The 19,680-nt window shown below is 37.9% G+C and overlaps 1 protein-coding gene across 1 annotated transcript; it reads left to right on the top strand.

Moving 5' to 3' along the window:
- The first annotated feature begins 1,673 nt into the window (after positions 1-1,673).
- On the top strand, positions 1,674-15,591 carry SLC5A12 (solute carrier family 5 member 12). Its single transcript, XM_053980159.1, has 15 exons — positions 1,674-2,030; positions 4,013-4,078; positions 5,091-5,142; positions 6,436-6,503; positions 7,493-7,647; positions 8,952-9,092; positions 10,455-10,584; positions 10,920-11,008; positions 11,914-12,026; positions 13,098-13,165; positions 13,516-13,602; positions 14,098-14,276; positions 14,492-14,595; positions 14,820-14,941; positions 15,411-15,591. The coding sequence occupies exons 1-15, from the start codon at positions 1,674-1,676 to the stop codon at positions 15,567-15,569; spliced, it is 1,890 nt and encodes a 629-aa protein (XP_053836134.1). The 3' UTR covers positions 15,570-15,591.
- The last annotated feature ends 4,089 nt before the right edge of the window (positions 15,592-19,680 follow it).

Below are 19,680 nucleotides of genomic sequence, written 5' to 3'. Positions count from 1 at the left end.
CTCAGCATGTTACCTGTACTGACTCTGATCCACACCATGGAACGTGGTTCACTGCTGTCTCTTCTGGCCCCTCCACCTCACCACCCACAGTCACACAAGGGGGTGCCCTGGCCACTGCTACATCCATATCCTGGCTTCCACAGATTTGGGGTCATAGGTCCCAAACCCACACTTCATGTTTTTAACTTATCGGGACTAGAAGTGTTTTCTCTGTATGCAGCAGTACCTTTAAAGAAGCATCTTTGGTTTGGGTTTCTTATTTGTCTTTTTCAGTTCACATTTGGCAATAAAAGGGGAATTTCAACTCCCCCTTTCACACTCAGTCTCACCAAAATAAACTATAAAATTGCACGATCTCTACTGCATACGTGGGCAGAAGAAGTCCTTCTCCTGAGTAATGGATGGGAACAGGCAAGACTTCAGGTCTGGACACACACTAAGCTGCTACTGACGCAGCAAAACCACCTCTATTCACCAATGACTTAAGAAGGAGATGTGGGGATCCATCCCTAACCAAGACAAGGCTGAAGAAAAGGACTTCTGCTATTTAAAGCTCTCCCAGGTAATGTAATTTATTTCTTTTTTTTTTTTTTTTTTTAAATTTTCTTCACAATACACGCTCCACCCTTCCTTCAGGGTTGTGACTGCACACACTACCTCTCTGTACAAGTTAATCTTTCAGGATGATAAGTAATTTCCTGGTTCTTTGGAAAATGTATTGTTATGGCATTAATGAGGATTAAATGAATATTCAATTATTTAAAACAAAACCACAAAAGGAAAACCTAATAATTGAATTTATAAAATTATGCCAAAGACATAGTTAAGATAAATGTTGCTGTTCGATCTGGTTTTCTACGACTCTGTAGTCCTGTAAGTCCAACAAAGTTTTATATGGATAAATAAGTAATTTCTCACATGAACCTGTAGAAGGTTCTTCTTCAGTAGAAGTCAGTTAAAAATTAGTTTCTAACTGTAATTCACCCTCAGACAGTGCAGCACAAACCACACTTCTGTTCATCTGGAGGCCCGTTGGGCTTCCGGACACACCAAGGCTGAACTACAGCAGGTGGGGGGAAGCACCATAATTGGTTTTAAGCATTAAACACTTCAGTTTCTTATGGCCACGTTAAGTTCCAGAGACTGTAACCAGAAGCACACTTAGCATCTCAAAGGACAGCTGCAAAGTCTATTGCTGGCATTCAAGATCAGTTGCTTCTCTGTAAATGAGCTTTCCTTCCTTTCTCTCCCCTTTATTTTTTTCCTCTATTGCTCTCATTTCATTATTTTAAAATGCTGAGATGTTAGAAAAGAGCTGGATCATGTCAATGTGCCAGGCTAATGTTTAACCTTAAACTTACACATCACAGATAAAAAGGGATTGTACTACAGATTTCAAACTAAGACCCTTATTTCAGCTTGCCTGGCAGAAGCACCCGCAGAACTTGGGTCTAAGTGCTCTCCTCCTTAATTCATCCTTAGCTACCTTTTTTTAAACTCCTTAGAACTGAAGTGCATTTGAAAAAGTGTTCTGGCTGAACACTTCCAGTTTATTTTTTGTCATTGCTGAGCTACAGATAAACTTCAGCTTTGCTGTCAACAGAGTTAATCTGGTTGGAGCAGCAGACACAGTAAACCAGAATCTTCTGTCAAAAAATTATACAGTTGGTGCAATGCCAAACTTTGTAGCTCCAGAAGTCAAAAAATTCATGACTTGGGACTATGTTGTTTTTGCAGCACTATTTTTAGTCTCTGCCAGCATTGGAGTCTTTTTTGCAGTTAAAGAGAGGAAAAAAAAAACTTCAAAGGAATTTTTGGTGGGCGGTAAGCAGATGACATGTGGACCCATAGCTTTTTCTCTTACATCAAGCTTCATGTCAGCAGTGACAGTCCTGGGGACACCCTCTGAAGTTTATCGCTATGGGGCATCCTTTGTGCTCTTCTTTCTTTCGTATACACTTGTTATAATTTTTACTTCTGAACTTTTCCTACCTGTTTTTTATAGATCTGGCATCACAAGCACTTATGAGGTAAGTAAAAATCATAAAAAAAAGGCACTATTCTAGCACAACTAATTATCATGCATATATTTTTTTAGAGAAAAATCTTTGACAGAAAGCTTTCTGCAGTGTTTTACAGAACAAATATATCAATATATTAATTATTTTTAGAAATAATTTGCATTATTTAAACTAGTTACTTATATTGCATAAGCTGAAATCACAACCTAAGGGTCAGAGCTCCTTTTATGCACATATAGCACAGACAGGATATGGGTTTACAAACAGCACCAAATTAAGTTACAGCTGGAAAATATTTAAGCGTATCCAAATGCTTCTGGTCTTTTGAGTATTCTGCTCTGGTTTAGAGAGATAGACCTTAAGAACAACATTCAATACTATCCAATTAAAATTTAGTCTAGATATGGTAATTTTGGCCAAGTTACTGTATCTAAGTAGCTGAGGTGGGAAGAAGAGAAAGAAGGTGGCAGGCTTGTTCAAATAATAAAAAAGAAGAAAAAAAGAAGTCAGGGCTGGAGAATGAATTCAAGCATTCTCTAGGAAAAGAAATTAATGACTTCTGAATTTTGTAGAGATTTTGCCAGGCATTTTCCCTGGAACGCATTTTTTCCTTCATAACACAGTTCAGTAGCAGCCTTTATAAACTGCACATCCACAGGACAGCTACTGACCATTTGGGATGGCCTCTTACTCACTTCAGTCAGCTCCTGCAAGTTTGCTTGCTCCTCATAAGCATGAATTGGATGATAAAACTGGGTTTGTTCACGAGGAACCTTCTGGTAACAGAAAGGCTGCTCGTGCTCACTGAGCCCAAACCCAAGGAAGGAATTTGGTCAAACAGATCTGTCTGGGTATTTGGAAATATTTTCAGGTCAGTGAAGAGTAAAATTGACCGTTGCTCCAAGTAGTTGCATTTTCTAGTTGGTTTTGATCCAATGTCAGAGAATTACTTACTTTCATCATCTAAACCAGCAAAAGGGTCATTGTAGACGGAGAGACCCTTCAAGCATCCTGGAAAGATGACTGTTGGCTTCATGAGTTAATTTTAGAAATAGGTCGAGTTACATAAATTCGCTTTGTATTTATATGGTGGACTGTGGGGTTTATTATGCAAGAAACTCAAGATCAGCATGAGAAAAATGAAAAAAAAAAAAGATGCTTGGCAGTACAAAGTGCACAGCCTAGAGACTTGTGAAAGAGAGAAAACTTGTACAGGCCATGCCTGGTGTCTGCTGGGGGGCACGTGGGACTGTGGCCCAAGAAGAGTTTCCCTGCACAGAGGCTGTCACGGGGCAGAGAGACTCTGCAGAGTCATTCAGCCTTAAAACCTGGGCTTTTGGGTCTAGAGATCCACTCACCTCTGCAGTTCTTTTGAAGGTGGCAACACCTCTCTACATCCTTGAACCTGGAAGTCTGTAAGATCCCCCTTCGTGCCTCTCCATGTTGGTGATGTGCAGATTTGGCTTTAGGCCAAGACAGGACAAGGGGGAAAGCCAGCCTAGCTCCTGCACCAGGAAACTCCAGGTTGCTGCTTCACCATCTGCTCCACCTCCACTTTTGTTACTACTGCAGTCGATGCTATTTCTGCTAGAGATGAACTCAAGTTTCCTCATTGTACAGTTGGAACATAATTTCATTTGAAGTTAAAATTTCTTTGTAGTTCTTGGGATCTTCCAGTTATTCCTGGTACAAAGAAGGTACTGATTGCTGCAATGATCAATACATAGATTATATAGATATCTATATAATCTATGTACTGATTATATATAAAACTTCATGTACATGGTACAGATGAGAAGACTGATTCCTTAAATGTAATTATCGTTCTGTCTAATGACAATCCTGCTCTCCTCGTTAGCTGCTCACAGCAGCAGTGCCAGCTGCCAGTACGTTTACTTGCACAGTAAGGTGTCACTTGGGGCAAACAGAAGGGTAACAGCTGTGTCACAGATGCTGCATGTGCACTTTACTGAGAATACGCTTTTTCCTAGTATTTGGAATTAAGATTTAACAAGATTGTCCGTCTTGCTGCAACATTGATTTACATCCTACAGACGGTAAGATAACAATGACTCGTTTTTATGCTAATTTCACTCAACATTGATTTTCACAGACTAGTCCCATACAGCACATTTTTTATAATGAGATGTTTTAATAAGTACTCTTTTGTCTTAGTTTTTTCACTTGAACCATGAATGCTAAAAAGAAAGTATGATTATATTTTTAAATGTCTAACTTCCCTAACTTTTCCTGTTTAGTATTAAGAATGTCATTTTAGTTGTCCTTAACACTCGGATGTCGTGCTGTACTCTCACAGCACATTCTTGCCACATTATGTTCACTGGAAGCCTCTGTCTTCCCAAATAAGTGGATTCTGTCTTTCTTGAGAAGCTGGTCAAGCTTCACTGGGTATGTTTAGTTACCCATTTATGACACTGAGGTGAACTATCCTATTTGAAAACTGCTGTACAAGGTATCCTGGGCAGATGCCCTAGTAGCTGTGGTCCCATGACGCTCACTGCTGTGACCATCTTGAAAGGTTACATTATTTGTGTATTTAATGGAAAGATGGGATTTGATGGGAGATTAGGAGACATTTCCTTCTGCATTAATTCCATTTTAATAATTCCCAAACCTTTGGCAATAGGTCTGAACGCTTATTGACTTTGATGCTTTGTTTCTCCATCAGTTATCTCAGATCTTACATGTAAAGGGTATTGAGTCAGTTACTTTGAAAGGGACTGAATGGAAAAATGAAAATTTAATTTCTATGATCAATGCAACTTTATTCCTGTATCACTATTTGTGTTTTCTGGAGATACCCTTTTTCAATTTCATGAGGATATTTTGTCATGTACTTGTCTTAGCAGTAGAGAAATAGGTAATACAAAGACAGATAATGGTCCTCCCCTCAGAAAGGAATTAAACACAAGATTTTAATTTTTAAGGGCTGAAACAAAATATACAATACAATACAAGCTGATCTGAAGAAACCCCTAGATCTAGTATTTTGCTCAGAGCCCTACTCTAAATTCAAGTTTTATCACATACATCATTTTTCTCCTTCAGATCCTTTACACGGGAATAGTGGTCTATGCTCCATCACTGGCACTCAACCAAGGTGAGTTCTTATGCTGCACTACACTGCTACCCCAAATAACCACACCAGAGGCATTGTCTGAGTAAATGAAGTAACAAAAACAGATAAAACCCCAACCCTGCTCAAAGGCCCTATAAGAAGGTTTTTGCCTTCCCCTTGTAGCTCTGTATTTCTGACTCCCCAGGCTCCTCTCACACCCAAACATTAGCAGGAGCCTCGTCGTTGCTCTTCTGCTCTCCTTCCCACTCAGTACCACCTGAAGAGACTTGAAGCAAACAATTTCCCAACATCCTGACAAAGTTCACAGTACAAGCTGATGATCCAAGACCATACTATGTACTTTGATTCCCCTGTCCCTGTCTCTTGTATTCAGGTTTCCATGGGAATAACTCTCTTCCCTGCAGCCAGAGACGAATGCTGTTCTGCTGTCTGTCCCCAGACTTCTTCAATTAATATTTACAAAGTAGGCATAAAGCATCCATCACCATAGACAAGATTTGTAATTTTAGGGCACATAGAATCATCATGGCACAAGGAATCATCACGGCCTAAATCCTGATTTTACCAAAACTGACTGGGAAGAGATTGTGAGGCTCTTTTCTTTGTTCATTATCTGAGTTGCGTTCAGTCTGTTTGATCCCATCGCTCACACAGTGCCTAATTTTCTTCCTCTGTCATGCAGCTGAATTCTATGTGAAAGTTCTCATTCATTATTACACCATACTAACTTTGCTAATAAGAGAAACCTTTACAAATAGTTTTTGCCCTCACAGACTATGATGGTGGGTGAGATTTCAGTATCAGCCAAAACAAAATTTGTGCATTTTGTGTAAAGAAACTTTACGAAGCAAAATGAACACAGACATTTTGTTTTAAAGAAGCCCATTTTAGCATTAAATCATTCTTAGATGCAGTAATGGAATTTACTTATGCATTGGGGTTTTTTTCATCTTAGGATTTTTGGGAATCTCTGAAGAACTTGGTTTCTCAAGAACAAAGGTCTGGACTAAGAGCAGAAGTGAAGTATTGCTTATAAAGCTCTGTCCCATCACAATGACATTTTTGCTTTATGCCAGTATTCTTACTTTTGCTTGAAAGTTAGTTAATTTCAATTTGAAAGAAAACAGCAAAGCAAAACAGTATCCAGAAGTTCTACAAAACTTGAACAATCCAGCAAAGTTCCTAACAGACACAAAAGATTAAAATTAGTAATTACTCCTATCCTTCTAAAGCTAAAGGATTACAGCTCTTCTGCTACCTTCCAGATGACTCACACCCATTTCACTAACAATTTTGTTTTCATTGGTTTTGCAGTCACTGGATTTGATCTCTGGGGCTCTGTAGCTGCAACAGGAATTGTCTGCACTTTCTATTGCACTCTGGTATGTAATAGACATAATGGAACAGTTGGAACACAGACAGTTAATTCGACCATCCTTTAAACATGACACTACCAGAGAAGGATGGCTCCTGTGGAGAACATAGAGAACATACATTCTGTGTTATAGGGAAGTCTATTGGAGGAAAAAAAAGTCCTCTCTAATCCTTTGCTGTATGTCTCCTCTTAATTAATGTTTAATTAATGCTTAAACCAGACATCCTGAGACAGAGTCCAGATAAGGAGGCAATAAGCTTCCCCTGTCATCTTTTGAGATGATGATTCTTATCTTTTACAAATTATAGGCTGAAAAACACTGTAATGAAAATCATGCTCAGGAACAAAGCACTAAAACCTAGGAAGGATCATCAACAGGCCAGAGAGCTTTACTTTTGAATGGAAGCAACATGAGACTCCAAATTCCAAAATAGATATATTGTATAGATATTTGCAGGGAAGCAGCAGAGCCCTGTGGCTCAGGACTAATTGCCATTCTCATTGCCACTAATGATTTTTTTCCAATATCTCACTCGTGTTGAAAACACTTATTAGATGCTCTAGTACTGACTGGATCAAATATGAAAGTAGCTATGGAAGAAAGCTGAATGGCAAATTTTCCACAGCTATTTTTCTGCGTTGGGCTAACTGTGGGCTCTCAGAACGTATGGAGTCCTATGGGATGTAGGAACAGGCCAAAACTCCCTAAGCTTTTGTTCCACACCATGATTTGTTCTTCAAATGCATATGAAGGAGGCAGATAAAAAGCATTTAACTGAAAGTCAAATATTCTTCTGTGCCCATGGACAAACTATTTAGGCTGTGAAACTTTCCGACCTGCAAAAGTACACACTTTGTGGGAGAATACAGAGCCCTGATTTGCTGGGTGCTGTACATACAGCTCAGGAGCTGTCAAAATAAGGAGTCTTTCTACATTTTTCAGTACTTGAGCAACAGGAAAGAAGATTGAGGGTGTACAGTTTCTCTTTGTTTTAGGGAGGATTAAAAGCTGTTGTCTGGACAGATGCATTTCAAATGGTTGTTATGGTGGCTGGCTTCGTGGCAGTTTTGATTCGAGGAACTAGTCTGAATGGTGGAGCGACCAAAGTCTGGGAAGATGCCCATGAAGGATCTCGGCTAAACATATTTGAGTAAGAAACAAATGATGCAAACCATTCCTCTCTGTTTAGAAACCATGCCCTCAGTAAGCCAAAAATACACAGACTTGCAATTAAACAACCCTGGTGACTCAGAGAAGTCCATTCCTCGTCTCTTCAGCTATTGGCAATGCATTTGACCTTAGGAACGCTTAACTCTTTCAAGAAATGAATGGTCATCTGAAATGAAGGGGAGATTTGCCATTTTTCCTTGGGTAGCTAAAATGCAGCCCAATTAATCCTTCCTATTTCATACACGGAATAGTCTGAGTTGGAAGGGATCCACAAGGATCAACAAGTCCAGCTCTTAAGTAAATGGCCCATACAGGGATCAAACATGAAACCCTGATGCCGTTAGCACCATGCTCCAAACACACCTAATCTCAGTGGCTAAATGTATATATCTTTCATTTTCTATTCATAAAACAGACACTACGTTTTACTTGCACTCACCACAGCAGCAGGCAATAGTGCACCAGTGCACTGGGACAGAAATCTGATCTTCCTTTGGCTGTTTGGGGCATTTGTTGGTTAATCAAGGCAAGTCAGTGACATAATCCAGCAGCAAGGTCAAATGTTATCTGCTGACCCAACCAAGATAAGGAGAACTGCAAAGACAACACATTCGAGACAGAAAGATATACTTGTACGGGTTAGATTTGCTGAGTAGCAGAATTTTGTTGTACAAAAGATAACACAGCAGCTGAAGCAATGTCTTGTAAAGGAAGTTATATTATGATTATTATTATTTTAATTATAAATAAAATTATTAATAATTATGAATATTGTTATAATAACCATTAATAATTATGAAAAATTATTAAAATTAACAATAATAATTATTAAATTTATTATTAAAATAGTTAATAATTATTAATAATAATTATTAAAAGTTTGCTGGATTTTTTTAGAGTTTGGTAAGGAACCTTGCTCCTTCCAGAAGATGGGATCTCAGGCAGGATGGCTTGTAGTTCTGCTACAATATGACACGGGTCAGATGTCTGAGCAAAAGCATCCTTATAAATTTGATTAATCTGAATTAAGTGATCCTCTGACTAGGTCTGAATGATATTTGCCTATCCTGACTTGAAAACAATGTGTTCTGATATAAAAGTAAAAAAAACTTCCAAGCCTGAACACATTGGATGTCGTCTGTTCTGGAAAACAGTATTACCAATGCAGAATTTTTGATTCAGATGGTAGGATGCCAGATAATTCTGAAAAAATCACATACCTCTTGCTGGAAAAAATATGTTTAAATAAAAAAACTAAATTGCTTCTTTCTTTCTTTCTTCTAGCTTTGATGTTGATCCTTTGAGACGACATACCTTCTGGACAATAGTTATTGGGGGAACATTTACCTGGCTAGGGCTCTATGGAGTCAATCAGTCCACAATACAGAGATGCATTTCCTGCAAATCAGAAAGGCATGCTAAAATGTAAGCTACCTGTCATTAACCTATTCCTGCAATCAATCAAGAATTACACTAAGTTTGTCAGCTATACTGACAAACTTATACTGACAAATAATATATATCTATATGATAAATATTGGGATCCCATTAGGTCGTAGTAGGCTAATTTTGCTCTGACAGTCTTACTACCTCTGGCTCAAAATGACTCAAGTATATGCAGAGGAAAAAGAGAAATCTATCTCTTGCAGCTTATCAATTTATGATCAGGCTGAAAGACTAATCCTCAGAAGGAGAGGATGGCAAAGATGTCAACACAGAAGTTGTGCTACCTACAGCCTCACTGTACCTATTGGAACTGTGTTTATGTTATACTGGATTAAAAGTTATTGATTTAGTGGAGCAGTACAGAACAAGGTATTACCTAAATAAAAATAAATCTTAATAATTTCTTACAATTCTTCAGTGTCACAATAATCAGAATCAATGAAGAACAAAGTGAATCTTCACAATACAGATAAACAGGTCTCCAGCTTGCTACCTGCCTCAACTTCAGCAGTAGTATGTGCATTGCAAGACATATTTTACTAAACAATCAGATTTTTTTCACACACCTAGGGCCAATAGCTTGCACATGTGGCTAAAGAATAAAGGTGATAATTCTTTCCTTTTTCAAACAGCTTTTTTTGCTGCCTGTAAACATATTAATTTTTCTGAAGGCCATGACTGTCTATATGAATTCATCCTGTAGAAAATTCTGTGTTTGAAAAGCATTTAGAAGTCACACCAGTGAGAACATCATTAGTAACAAGTTGGGTTAACCTTTGTTTCCTGGTAGCACACTCTGAACTGGCCTTAGCAATAGATCTTGTGCAAGGTGATGTCCAAACATGATGTGAGCTCTGTAAAATCTGGCAGCTTCAGAGCCTGCAGGATTGCTGACCCACAGCCACACAACCTTCCCAGCAGATGCTGTCACCCACATCCATCTCGTGGAATAGCAAAAAATCACCAAGACTGTTACTTTGCATGGTAACATTGGAAACAATACTCTGTGTGCTCTAAAGGGAGGACAGCATCAGCATCTCCCAACAGGCAAAAATCTGTTCTTGCAAGGGACAGGAATGACAGGCCCAGCCCCCAGTGCAGCCCATTCTGCATTGAGGTTACTTGACTCACCCAGCTCCAGGGAGTTGCTTGGGAACTTCATCCTCGCCCTGTAAGGATGGTGTACTTTTCCTTTTTAAATTTTTTAAATTTTGCTTTGAATTATACAGCCAGTTTGAACTATATAACCAGTTGGGATTAAGAGATCTCCCAAAAAAGTTCAGAATAAATATGCTGTTTTTTATTTATCTTCCATTAAACAGTTTCCCTTCTTTGCTCTAGGGCACTTTACCTGAATTTATTGGGACTTTGGACAGTCCTAGTGTGTGCAGTATTTTGTGGATTGGTGATGTACTCTCATTACAAGAGCTGTGACCCTTGGACTGCTGCTTTCATTTCAGCTCCTGATCAGGTACAGATGTCCATTATAATAATTAGGAGCATGCTTTGGGCTCAGATATAGCACATATCAGGACAGTTTAATTTTGTGCAATGCTCTAAGTCCTTCCAGCACTCAGGGACTAAGGTGGATGCCAGATCAGGACTACAATAATATCTATTCTGGCACTCCTGCAGTATTAATTCAATTGAGTATTTTTGCCAAAAGATATCCCCTTTGCTCAAGATCTGAAACCATGTTATTTGGGACAACACCAGAATTTAGCAACATGCTAGTAAACATAAAATACTTTGCTTCCATTACCTTAATTAATTTCTTGTGTTGCTCTTGTGCTTCTTCTATCCCAGCTCATGCCATACTTTGTTATGGACATTTTTTCTTTGATGCCAGGAGTCCCAGGACTGTTTGTTGCCTGTGCATTCAGTGGAACACTAAGGTTTGTGAATCTGAATTGACATTTTAGCTATTTACGATAATTTCTTGAGGATCCAGAATGAGGTCAAAATATGAAACCCTAAGAAAAGCCCAGCTGCTTCTCTTAGAACATTCTATGAAGTAGCAGTAGTTGTTTGTTGAATTATGTTACATCCCTGGAGGTATTTGAAAGACATGTGGACGTGGCACTCAGGGACTTGGGTTAGTGGTGGACTTGACTGTGCTGGGTAAACAGTTGGACTCTGTGGCCTCAGGGGTCTTTTCCAACCTAAATTATTCTATGATTATGTTTATGATAAAGTCTAAGTCCACATCTCCAGTATCTTTTTATCATAAATACAGTTTAGAATAATGTTATCAATACAAAGAAAGTGTAGAAAAACTGAGTTTAACTTCCCAAAATATTCTTGGGAGCTGCTTATGGTGAAACTGTCTTTACTTAAGGTAACTGCCACAATATCATAGTCAGGGGTATAAACATTTTCAGTAAGTCTATCTGAACTATTTTCACCAAAGACAGGCTCACTCACCCAGCTAAAAGAGTTGGGCCATTCATGGAGGACCAGGGTGGCACTAGCGGTGACTGCACATCCTTCAATTTGTAAGGGAGTAAGGTTTTAATTCTGGAATATGTCTATACTTAAGGTCTTTGCCAACTTGTAAAAGGAAGGGTCAGTTAGGATGTGTTTTTATCTTGTTCCATGCCAGCATGAAGCAGAGGCCCCAGCAACTGCAGAAGCAGCAGAAACCTCCCCAGTTAAAGTAGCACATATGAAAAATACTATGAATCATACAGTTCTTGGAGAGCATTAGTGTGGAAAAAGAGGAAGCATTTCTTTATCAATACAACCTGATTTCAGATTATATTGCTTCCTATTTACTTACCATTCTTCTCTCTTTCTACAGCACGGTAGCTGCCAGCATCAATGCTTTAGCAACTGTTACCTTTGAAGACCTGGTCAAGAAAGGTTTCCCAAATGTCTCCGAGAAGATGAGCACGTGGATCAGCAAAGGCTTGTGTGGGTACTCCAGATGAGACCCATTTCTTTAGCAGTAAAGGGCACTGCACAGAGAGACTCCCTCAGAAACATCAATGTAGTTGATAAACCCTCCAGGTGAACATCAGTCTGATGCCTTGGTAGCATCATCAGCACCATATGGCAGAGAAACAAATACAGACTAGCATGAACAACCACCACTCAAAATCCTTGGAAAAGTTTGGCCTACTGAAAATATTAGAAAACACTTTTCATAACACAGAAAGAATGTTAATGTAGTTATTACCACATTACTCTATAGTAGTATTTATTTAGAATAACACAGTAGATAATTTCTATTCAAACTCAGAGTACTGCATAAGCAGATTATTCAGCTTTTCAGAGAAAAAAGTATGAAAACAAAAAAGTAAAAAACCCCACAAAATATCATCAACATAGCACGCATCCAACATGATTTCAATTTTTATGATATTTGTTATTATTTCAGTAAGATCATAACCCTTTTATGAATACCATAAGAATTCTATTAAAATTCATAAATATAATGAAAGCACCAAACCCATCCATTTTCTATCCCTGTAACTGCTTCTAGTCTTCTCCCTTCTTGTTTTTCCACTTACTACTTAGTTTTTTCACTCTGCACCTAGAAAGATAATTTTTATGTCTGAAACCAAGGTGTGCTAGCACAGAAGTTTTGGTTGGCTTTACTCAAGGCTGCTGCATACAGAGTTTCACCTGCCATGAAGTTAAAACTGGTGTCAAGGGAAGAAAGCCATGCTGTTCTATCATTTCTCAACTCATTTATTAGACTGTTTTAAAAGCGATACTTAAAAGCAATAGAAACATTTCTATATGAGGCATAACTTCTAAATTAATGTCACTGATATTGTTCTGCTTTGTAAGAAATATCAATCAACCAAAAACCCAACGAGACTTCACACAAGACACCGCTGGGTGTGTAATGCTCTACTCTAAACACCCAATCAGAAGGGCCAGTTCCTTCCTGCTGGCTGGTCACCTCAGACACTACTGAGCTAGAACCATCCCCACCATTAACCAGGGCTGAGAACCTCCCTACCTTACCTTTTCCAGGTGTACTGTACGGTGTCCTGTGCACTTCCATGGCTGCAGCAGCATCGCTGCTGGGAGGAGTCGTGCAGGTATTTCTTGCTTCAGAAATGCAACTAATACAATAGGAATGAACACAAAATGTAATGAACTGAGCAAATAACGCTGCCAGCTCTGATGGCTGCTAGATTACCCAAACCATTTCTGTGGACATTTTGCTGAGAGGAATAAGTAGGAAAAAAAAAAAAAAATCCCCTAACTCTGTCACTATTGACTTCTGCTAGGAAATAATACTGATTCTCTCTGTAACTGTGCCCTGAAATCACTTTTTATCCCTTCTTGCTCACCATTTTCCCAGTGAAAATTACAGATCAAAATCAGAACTGGGCATGCTTCCCCTCAGCTGCTGCCCTGAACTCCTCTTTCTTCTCTGCACCCACAGGCTTCCCTCTCCATCCACGGGATGTGTGGGGGGCCCATGCTGGGATTATTTACTCTGGGAATTGTGTTTCCCTGTGCTAACTGGAAGGTAAGGAAACCAAAATCCTGATCTAAAAGAAAATCTCTTGGTGCTTTTTGGTTAAAACTCAATTTTGAAAATTGTTTGGGTCCTTGAGCTGCTTTTCAGCTTTAGTGCCTGAGGATCTAAGATCTATTTATACATGCCTTTTCCCTGCCTGAATTTAAGTCTACCCAGCTGTGGAATAAGTAGTGATTAGATTCACATGAGTGCTTTCTTAATTTATTTTTTCCGAGTTTCATTAAGAATAAAAAATTACTCAATACTTGCACTAGCCTTGGGATGCAAACTAAAAACTAAAATCTGTATCACAGCTTTAATCACACTTCTGCTTCAACTTTTGCAAACAGAGAGCACTAAAACACCATGTTTTATACCTTAGTTGAGAGAGAACAGAATTTATGTACACCATAACCCATCATTACCTACTCTTGCCTAATTCACATTCACAAAAAAGCACTTTCCACAGATGATCTTTAACAGTATCTTTCTATACTTGCCAAGGGTGCTCTCGGAGGCCTCTTAGCTGGGATCAGCTTGGCTTTTTGGGCTGGTACTGGCTCTTTCATTTACCCTGCACCAGCAACAAAGTCCATCCCTCTGCAGCTGTCTACCCTCAACTGCACCCTGGCTAACAGCACCGAGGCACTGGTAACTGCAGCTCCCACGCTGGCCCCAGAGAGGTATTTTTCCTATTGTTACCACTTATTTTTGCCAAGTGTGCCCCCCGCAGCCTGCAGCTGGGGTGCAGGCAGTACTGCCAGGGCAGGCTGGGAGTGCAGACTGGTGCCAGATGACACACCAGCTGCAGCATGACCTGCATTTTGCTGGCTCAGTCAGGCAACAGCTTAAATGCAGCTGCTGCTCATCACTAGCTGCTTTTGTCACCTCTTCATAGGCCTCTGCTGGCAGACACCTGGTACTCCCTGTCCTACCTGTACTTCAGTGCCATCGGCTGCGTGGGCTGTGCCATCACAGGGCTGTTAATAAGCTTTGTAACAGGTTGGTGGTCTAAAAAGCATACACACATATATAAACAGTCATACCTTTGCATAAGGTGGCCTGGCTGTAAAAAAAGCTCTTAAAAAGTCCAATAGGTGACTTGAGACACAGACTCAGAAGAGGGCAGTGGACTCTGATCCTGCTCCCTCACCTCATGGTCTGTGGCTCCCAAGGCTCATACCCAGCTATCCATAGACTCACTTATTACTATTTTCTTTTTGCAGGACCTAGTAAAGGAGAAGACATCCCACCAGTATTAATTAAGCCAGTCTGCAACCTGTTTTGCTTTTGGTCCAAAAGACTCAAAGTATTCCTCTGGTGCGGTGTGCGGCACGACAGCCTGGAGGTGAGTGCTGACCCCGTCAGCTCAGCCCTGCTGTGGCCCAGGAGCACTGGGAACACGTGCCCATGTGAGGGCATGGGCTGAGCAAAGAAATAACCTGCCTTCAACAGCTGCTCTTGAACTTATGCAAGGGATGCTGCATAAACAGCACAGACTGGAAATGAAATCAGCCAAACCCCGGGCAGTAATAAGTTACCTATTTTTCCCATTTTCATCAAATATGGGGACTCCGGCCCTCAAAAAACAAACAGCCCTCAGGAAAGCCAGGAGCTCACAGAACTGATGCCTTGGGAAGCTGACCTAGAGCAGAGGCTAGACAGAGTTTAAGAGCTCTGTAGCTCATTAAAAAGGCATACAGAATGAAAACCTTTTTTCTTCTTGCACTGTTTTCATATTTTTTCTTTAATCAAAATAAAAAAAAGCAGTGAATACAGGCTTCAAATTACAAGGGTATTTTCTTCCTTTTTTTCAGATGGACTTTGAGAAAAAACTGCCTGAAGCTGCTGCAAATAAAACCAGAACAGATAAGACCTTCAAGAATAATACCAACAAAGAAAATAACCACCAGATCCGTGGTTACAATTCTGAGGAAAATTCATATACAAATATAAGCAGAGAATCCCGCCTCTAGAAGCTGAGGGACAAGGGATGTTCAATCAAACTTTAGGTCTTCAGCTTCAGAAATTAATAACTTCTTTTACTTCACTTACCAGCTTGTAGGTGACCAAGAGGAGCAGCTGCTCTCTTTAGCAATAAAGGCAAGATTTTTATTCACAAATCTCTTGGCAGACCTGAGAAATGATGGGACAATTGGGTTTTGGAAGCACTGCTATTTCAGAAGAAATGTTTCATGAATTTTTCTTCAACTGTTTCCAGACTGGTTTTGTTACAACTAAAGCTGCTCAGTGAGCTCAGGTGTTCTCTGTACTTGTAACGGAGGCAGCCACAGCATTGCACTAATTCCAACATGTGGATCATACATGACAGCGTACGATGGCTACAAACAGCAGTTCATTATTCATCTTTCTAGTAAGATTTAAGGATAAGTCCTTGCAAAACTGGAACTCAGAGACGTTCCCATTCTGCTTAAATATTCATGACAGTGTTATTCAGTTATCTTCTCATTTCCTCCACTGTTGGATTTAGCTTTTTTTTTGACTTGGAGACAGGGCAACATTTAAAACTCAAAAAACCCTTAAAAAAAAAAAAAATCACTAGAACTCTTTAAAAAACCACCAAACACATCACTATACTCTACAAAAATCCCTTTTCCTCACAATATTTAAAAAAATACAACTTTATCATCTCATATTTCAATAAAACTTCTAAAAATCCTTTATTAATAATAAAGCAGATTTTTCTTCCTTACAGGTCTCCAAAACCAATTTTTACAATTATAAAAATTGTAAACTCTTTAACCCTTGTAAAATTGTAAAACCTTTCAACTCCAAAACATTTTAATTTAATTACAAATTCAACTTATGTTACTAATGTTATTAAAGACATTTAAAAAATAAGTTGTAAAAATATTAATAATACCTTATATCATTACCTTTCGTATCTTTATACAATTTTACAACACAGAACTAACCTATATTTTATTTCTTATATCAAAACACACTCTTCACTTCCAAAATTCATAATAAAAAAAATACAAAACCAAATAAACTAACAATAATTATTTCAAACACTTTACCATTTTCAAACAAACAAAACCAAGTAATACCTTTTTTTATCAAAATCCACAATATACAAGTATTTCACATCTCCAAAAATCAAACAAAACCCATTATTACTACTTACCCTATCAACTTATACAACTTCCTATTTCAACAAAAACTGTTAACCCTCAAAAATCACAAACTTTACAACTATAACAAACAAATATGACCAATACCCATCTTTTACAAAATTCAAAAATATTCATATATCTATTAATACTTTTTCAAATGCAATTTTTACTTCTATACACAAAAAACAACCAATCATACTTACCCACACTTTCTACAAACTTTTCCTTCATTAAATATGCCCCCCAAAATAAAAACAAACAATAACCCCACATACACAACTCAAAAATTAACCACATTTGTAATACATTAAAATATACACCACACTTTTAAAATTCCCTGTTCCCCCATAAATCAATTACTAAAAAAACACACCACACTCTAAAACAAATTTTAAATCAACAACAACAAAATAACCCCAACAACATCTCAAATAAAATTAAACAAAACTTTGCATATCTTTAATTGTTTAAATAACTCATTTATAAAACCTAATCCTCCAGTTTTTAAACGCTTTTCAAATAGCACACAAACAAAATTTATAAAAAATCCTCAAATTTTAATCAAAAACCCTGAAACAAAAGTTAAAAACCCATTTCCACTATTAACTTAAAACAAAATATTATACTTACATATTCACAAATACAAAACTTAAATAAATCCCCACAAAAAACATATCACACTCAAACTCTCACCAACAATTCCACATACAAACAAACACACAAACATAAACCACACAAAAGCCCTACAATTTATATCAAACATTCCCTATTCAACCTACAAAAATTACAAATCTTAAATTTTATATGAATATTTAAACTATAAAAATTATTAATATCACAAAACCCTTTTAACAAAAACGTAATATCCATCATATTAAAAATAAAAAAATATCTACATTTATAAAAATTAAATATTAAAAAAACAACTTAATACCTTATAATTAACCAATCCCTAAACAAATAGTAAAAAATTTCCTCTCCACTTCCTGAGCCATTGATCCTTCCAGAGGCAGATCTAGCCTGTCCACTTTGGTTGAAAAACTCAGATTATGAAACTAGGCACAGATAAATCCTAGGAGAGATTAAATTTAAGAAATTGTTAGTCACTAGTAAAAGCAGTACAACATAAATGACTGAAAATTTTAAAACTCAGTCTAGCTGTGCCTTGAGGCCAAAATAATTGAATATTTGTTATAAATGCCTGAGCCAAGTATGATCCTGAAATTATTTTCTTACAAGACTATGGTTTGAATGCTCATGAGCACTCACTTTTCAAGTATACAATTGCTTTTAATTATCTTTGAATATTTGGAATAATAAAGCTCACAGCCTTTTTCAAAGATATCCAAGTTTATTACTGAAAAAAAAAAAGTAATAATCAAATGTGCATGATACAGCAAGTAGTTGCATTTGTATGTGTAAACCTTGATAAAGTAAACAGCATCCCAAAGACAAATCTATGCCATGAGTGTCTTACAACAGTTAATCAGATTTACAACTTTTTCCTCAGTGAATTCTTTTACTTCTGGGGTACATAGATGCTTGTAAAAGCCATCTTAAAACACAAAATAAACTGAAAGCTGACATGCTGGAGGAACTTACAGCTTTTGCACAGAAAAGTAGATTTCTCCAAAAACGCTCTCTCTTACTGTAAACTTGATTTAAATATTACTTACAAAGTGTAGATTTATGAGTAGAAAAAATAGCTGAAATTTTGTTCTTACTGCTTACTTAGAAATCAAGTTGTATTTAAACATTGCATAAATTTCAAATATATACACATTTTAAGAAATCTCTTATGACCATGATATTGCAAGTTAGCCAGAACTATCAGAGTAAAAAAATGACTCAACTATCTTATTCAGTTAGATTTTACATGAGATTATTTCAAAGAACTGACATTTCAGTGATACTAATCTAGGTAAAAATTAGAGCCAACAGTTTGGAAGATTTTTCAATATGAAACTCCAAGTCATTTAAATAGAATGTGAAAAGAAAATGTGATGTGATTTTTTTTTTTTTCATTATAAACAGAAAAATCATCATGTTCTCAGTGGTTAAAATCTCACTAGCTTTAGACTCCATTAGGTTTAGCCCTAATTTCTCACCCTGTTGCATCCTAACAAGTAGCTCATGTCAATAAGAATGCAGACTCCAGAGAACAGCTAGCAATACAGAGGTTGTATCAAGAAGACAGAATGAGCCAACAGAACTCACACAAGGTCATTTTGGGTGCAGTGAAGAGGAAATACACCATTACATTTCAAGACTACATCCCAGTCCTAGATTTAAAAAGTTCCTGTACACCATGGAATACTGCAGTGATTTCTCTACTGTTCCTTGTTGTGCCATTAGAACTTTGTGCTGTTGTGGTAACATTGTGCTATTATGGTTATGCCAAGCTTATAACAATCCAAATTTCTAGTAAATGTGTTTGCAATGGCAATATCAGATAAAAATTGTCAAAACGAATACATTATAGAAATTTAAAATTTATAAAACTAGGGTATTTAGGGTGTATGTGCACGTGTAGGAAGGGACTTAAGGAGAAAAAACTGTGGCGCTTGGGGAAGTGACTGAAAGGACAGAACAGGACAGGTAGAGGTGCCCCACACTGCTTCATCCCACCAAGGCATATCGATTTGTAAAAAGCACCAAACAGACTGGTATTTGTGCACTTTCTGCTTTGGCATCTCAGTAAGGGACATCCAAGAACAGCCCGTAAAAAAAAAATCAGCTGTTACAGAATTGCTCTGGAAACTGGACTGTCACCCAGAAGGCAGTGTGCAATAAAACACCGAGAATAAGTAAAGAATGAGCCAAAGGAGAAAACAGAGAAAAGATCAGGAGGTCTGTCCCCATGCTTCATCCTCAAACCCTTATTTTTCAGAGCCTGTTGCAATTCTGGAGCAAAACTTGCTGGAGTGAACAGGAGCCCTTTGCTGCCTTC

Source organism: Vidua macroura, chromosome 6, assembly GCF_024509145.1.
Source record: "Vidua macroura isolate BioBank_ID:100142 chromosome 6, ASM2450914v1, whole genome shotgun sequence".
In the NCBI taxonomy this organism is placed as follows: domain Eukaryota; kingdom Metazoa; phylum Chordata; class Aves; order Passeriformes; family Viduidae; genus Vidua; species Vidua macroura.
Note: the sequence above shows the minus strand (reverse complement) of the source record. Positions and strands in the feature narration are given on the sequence as shown.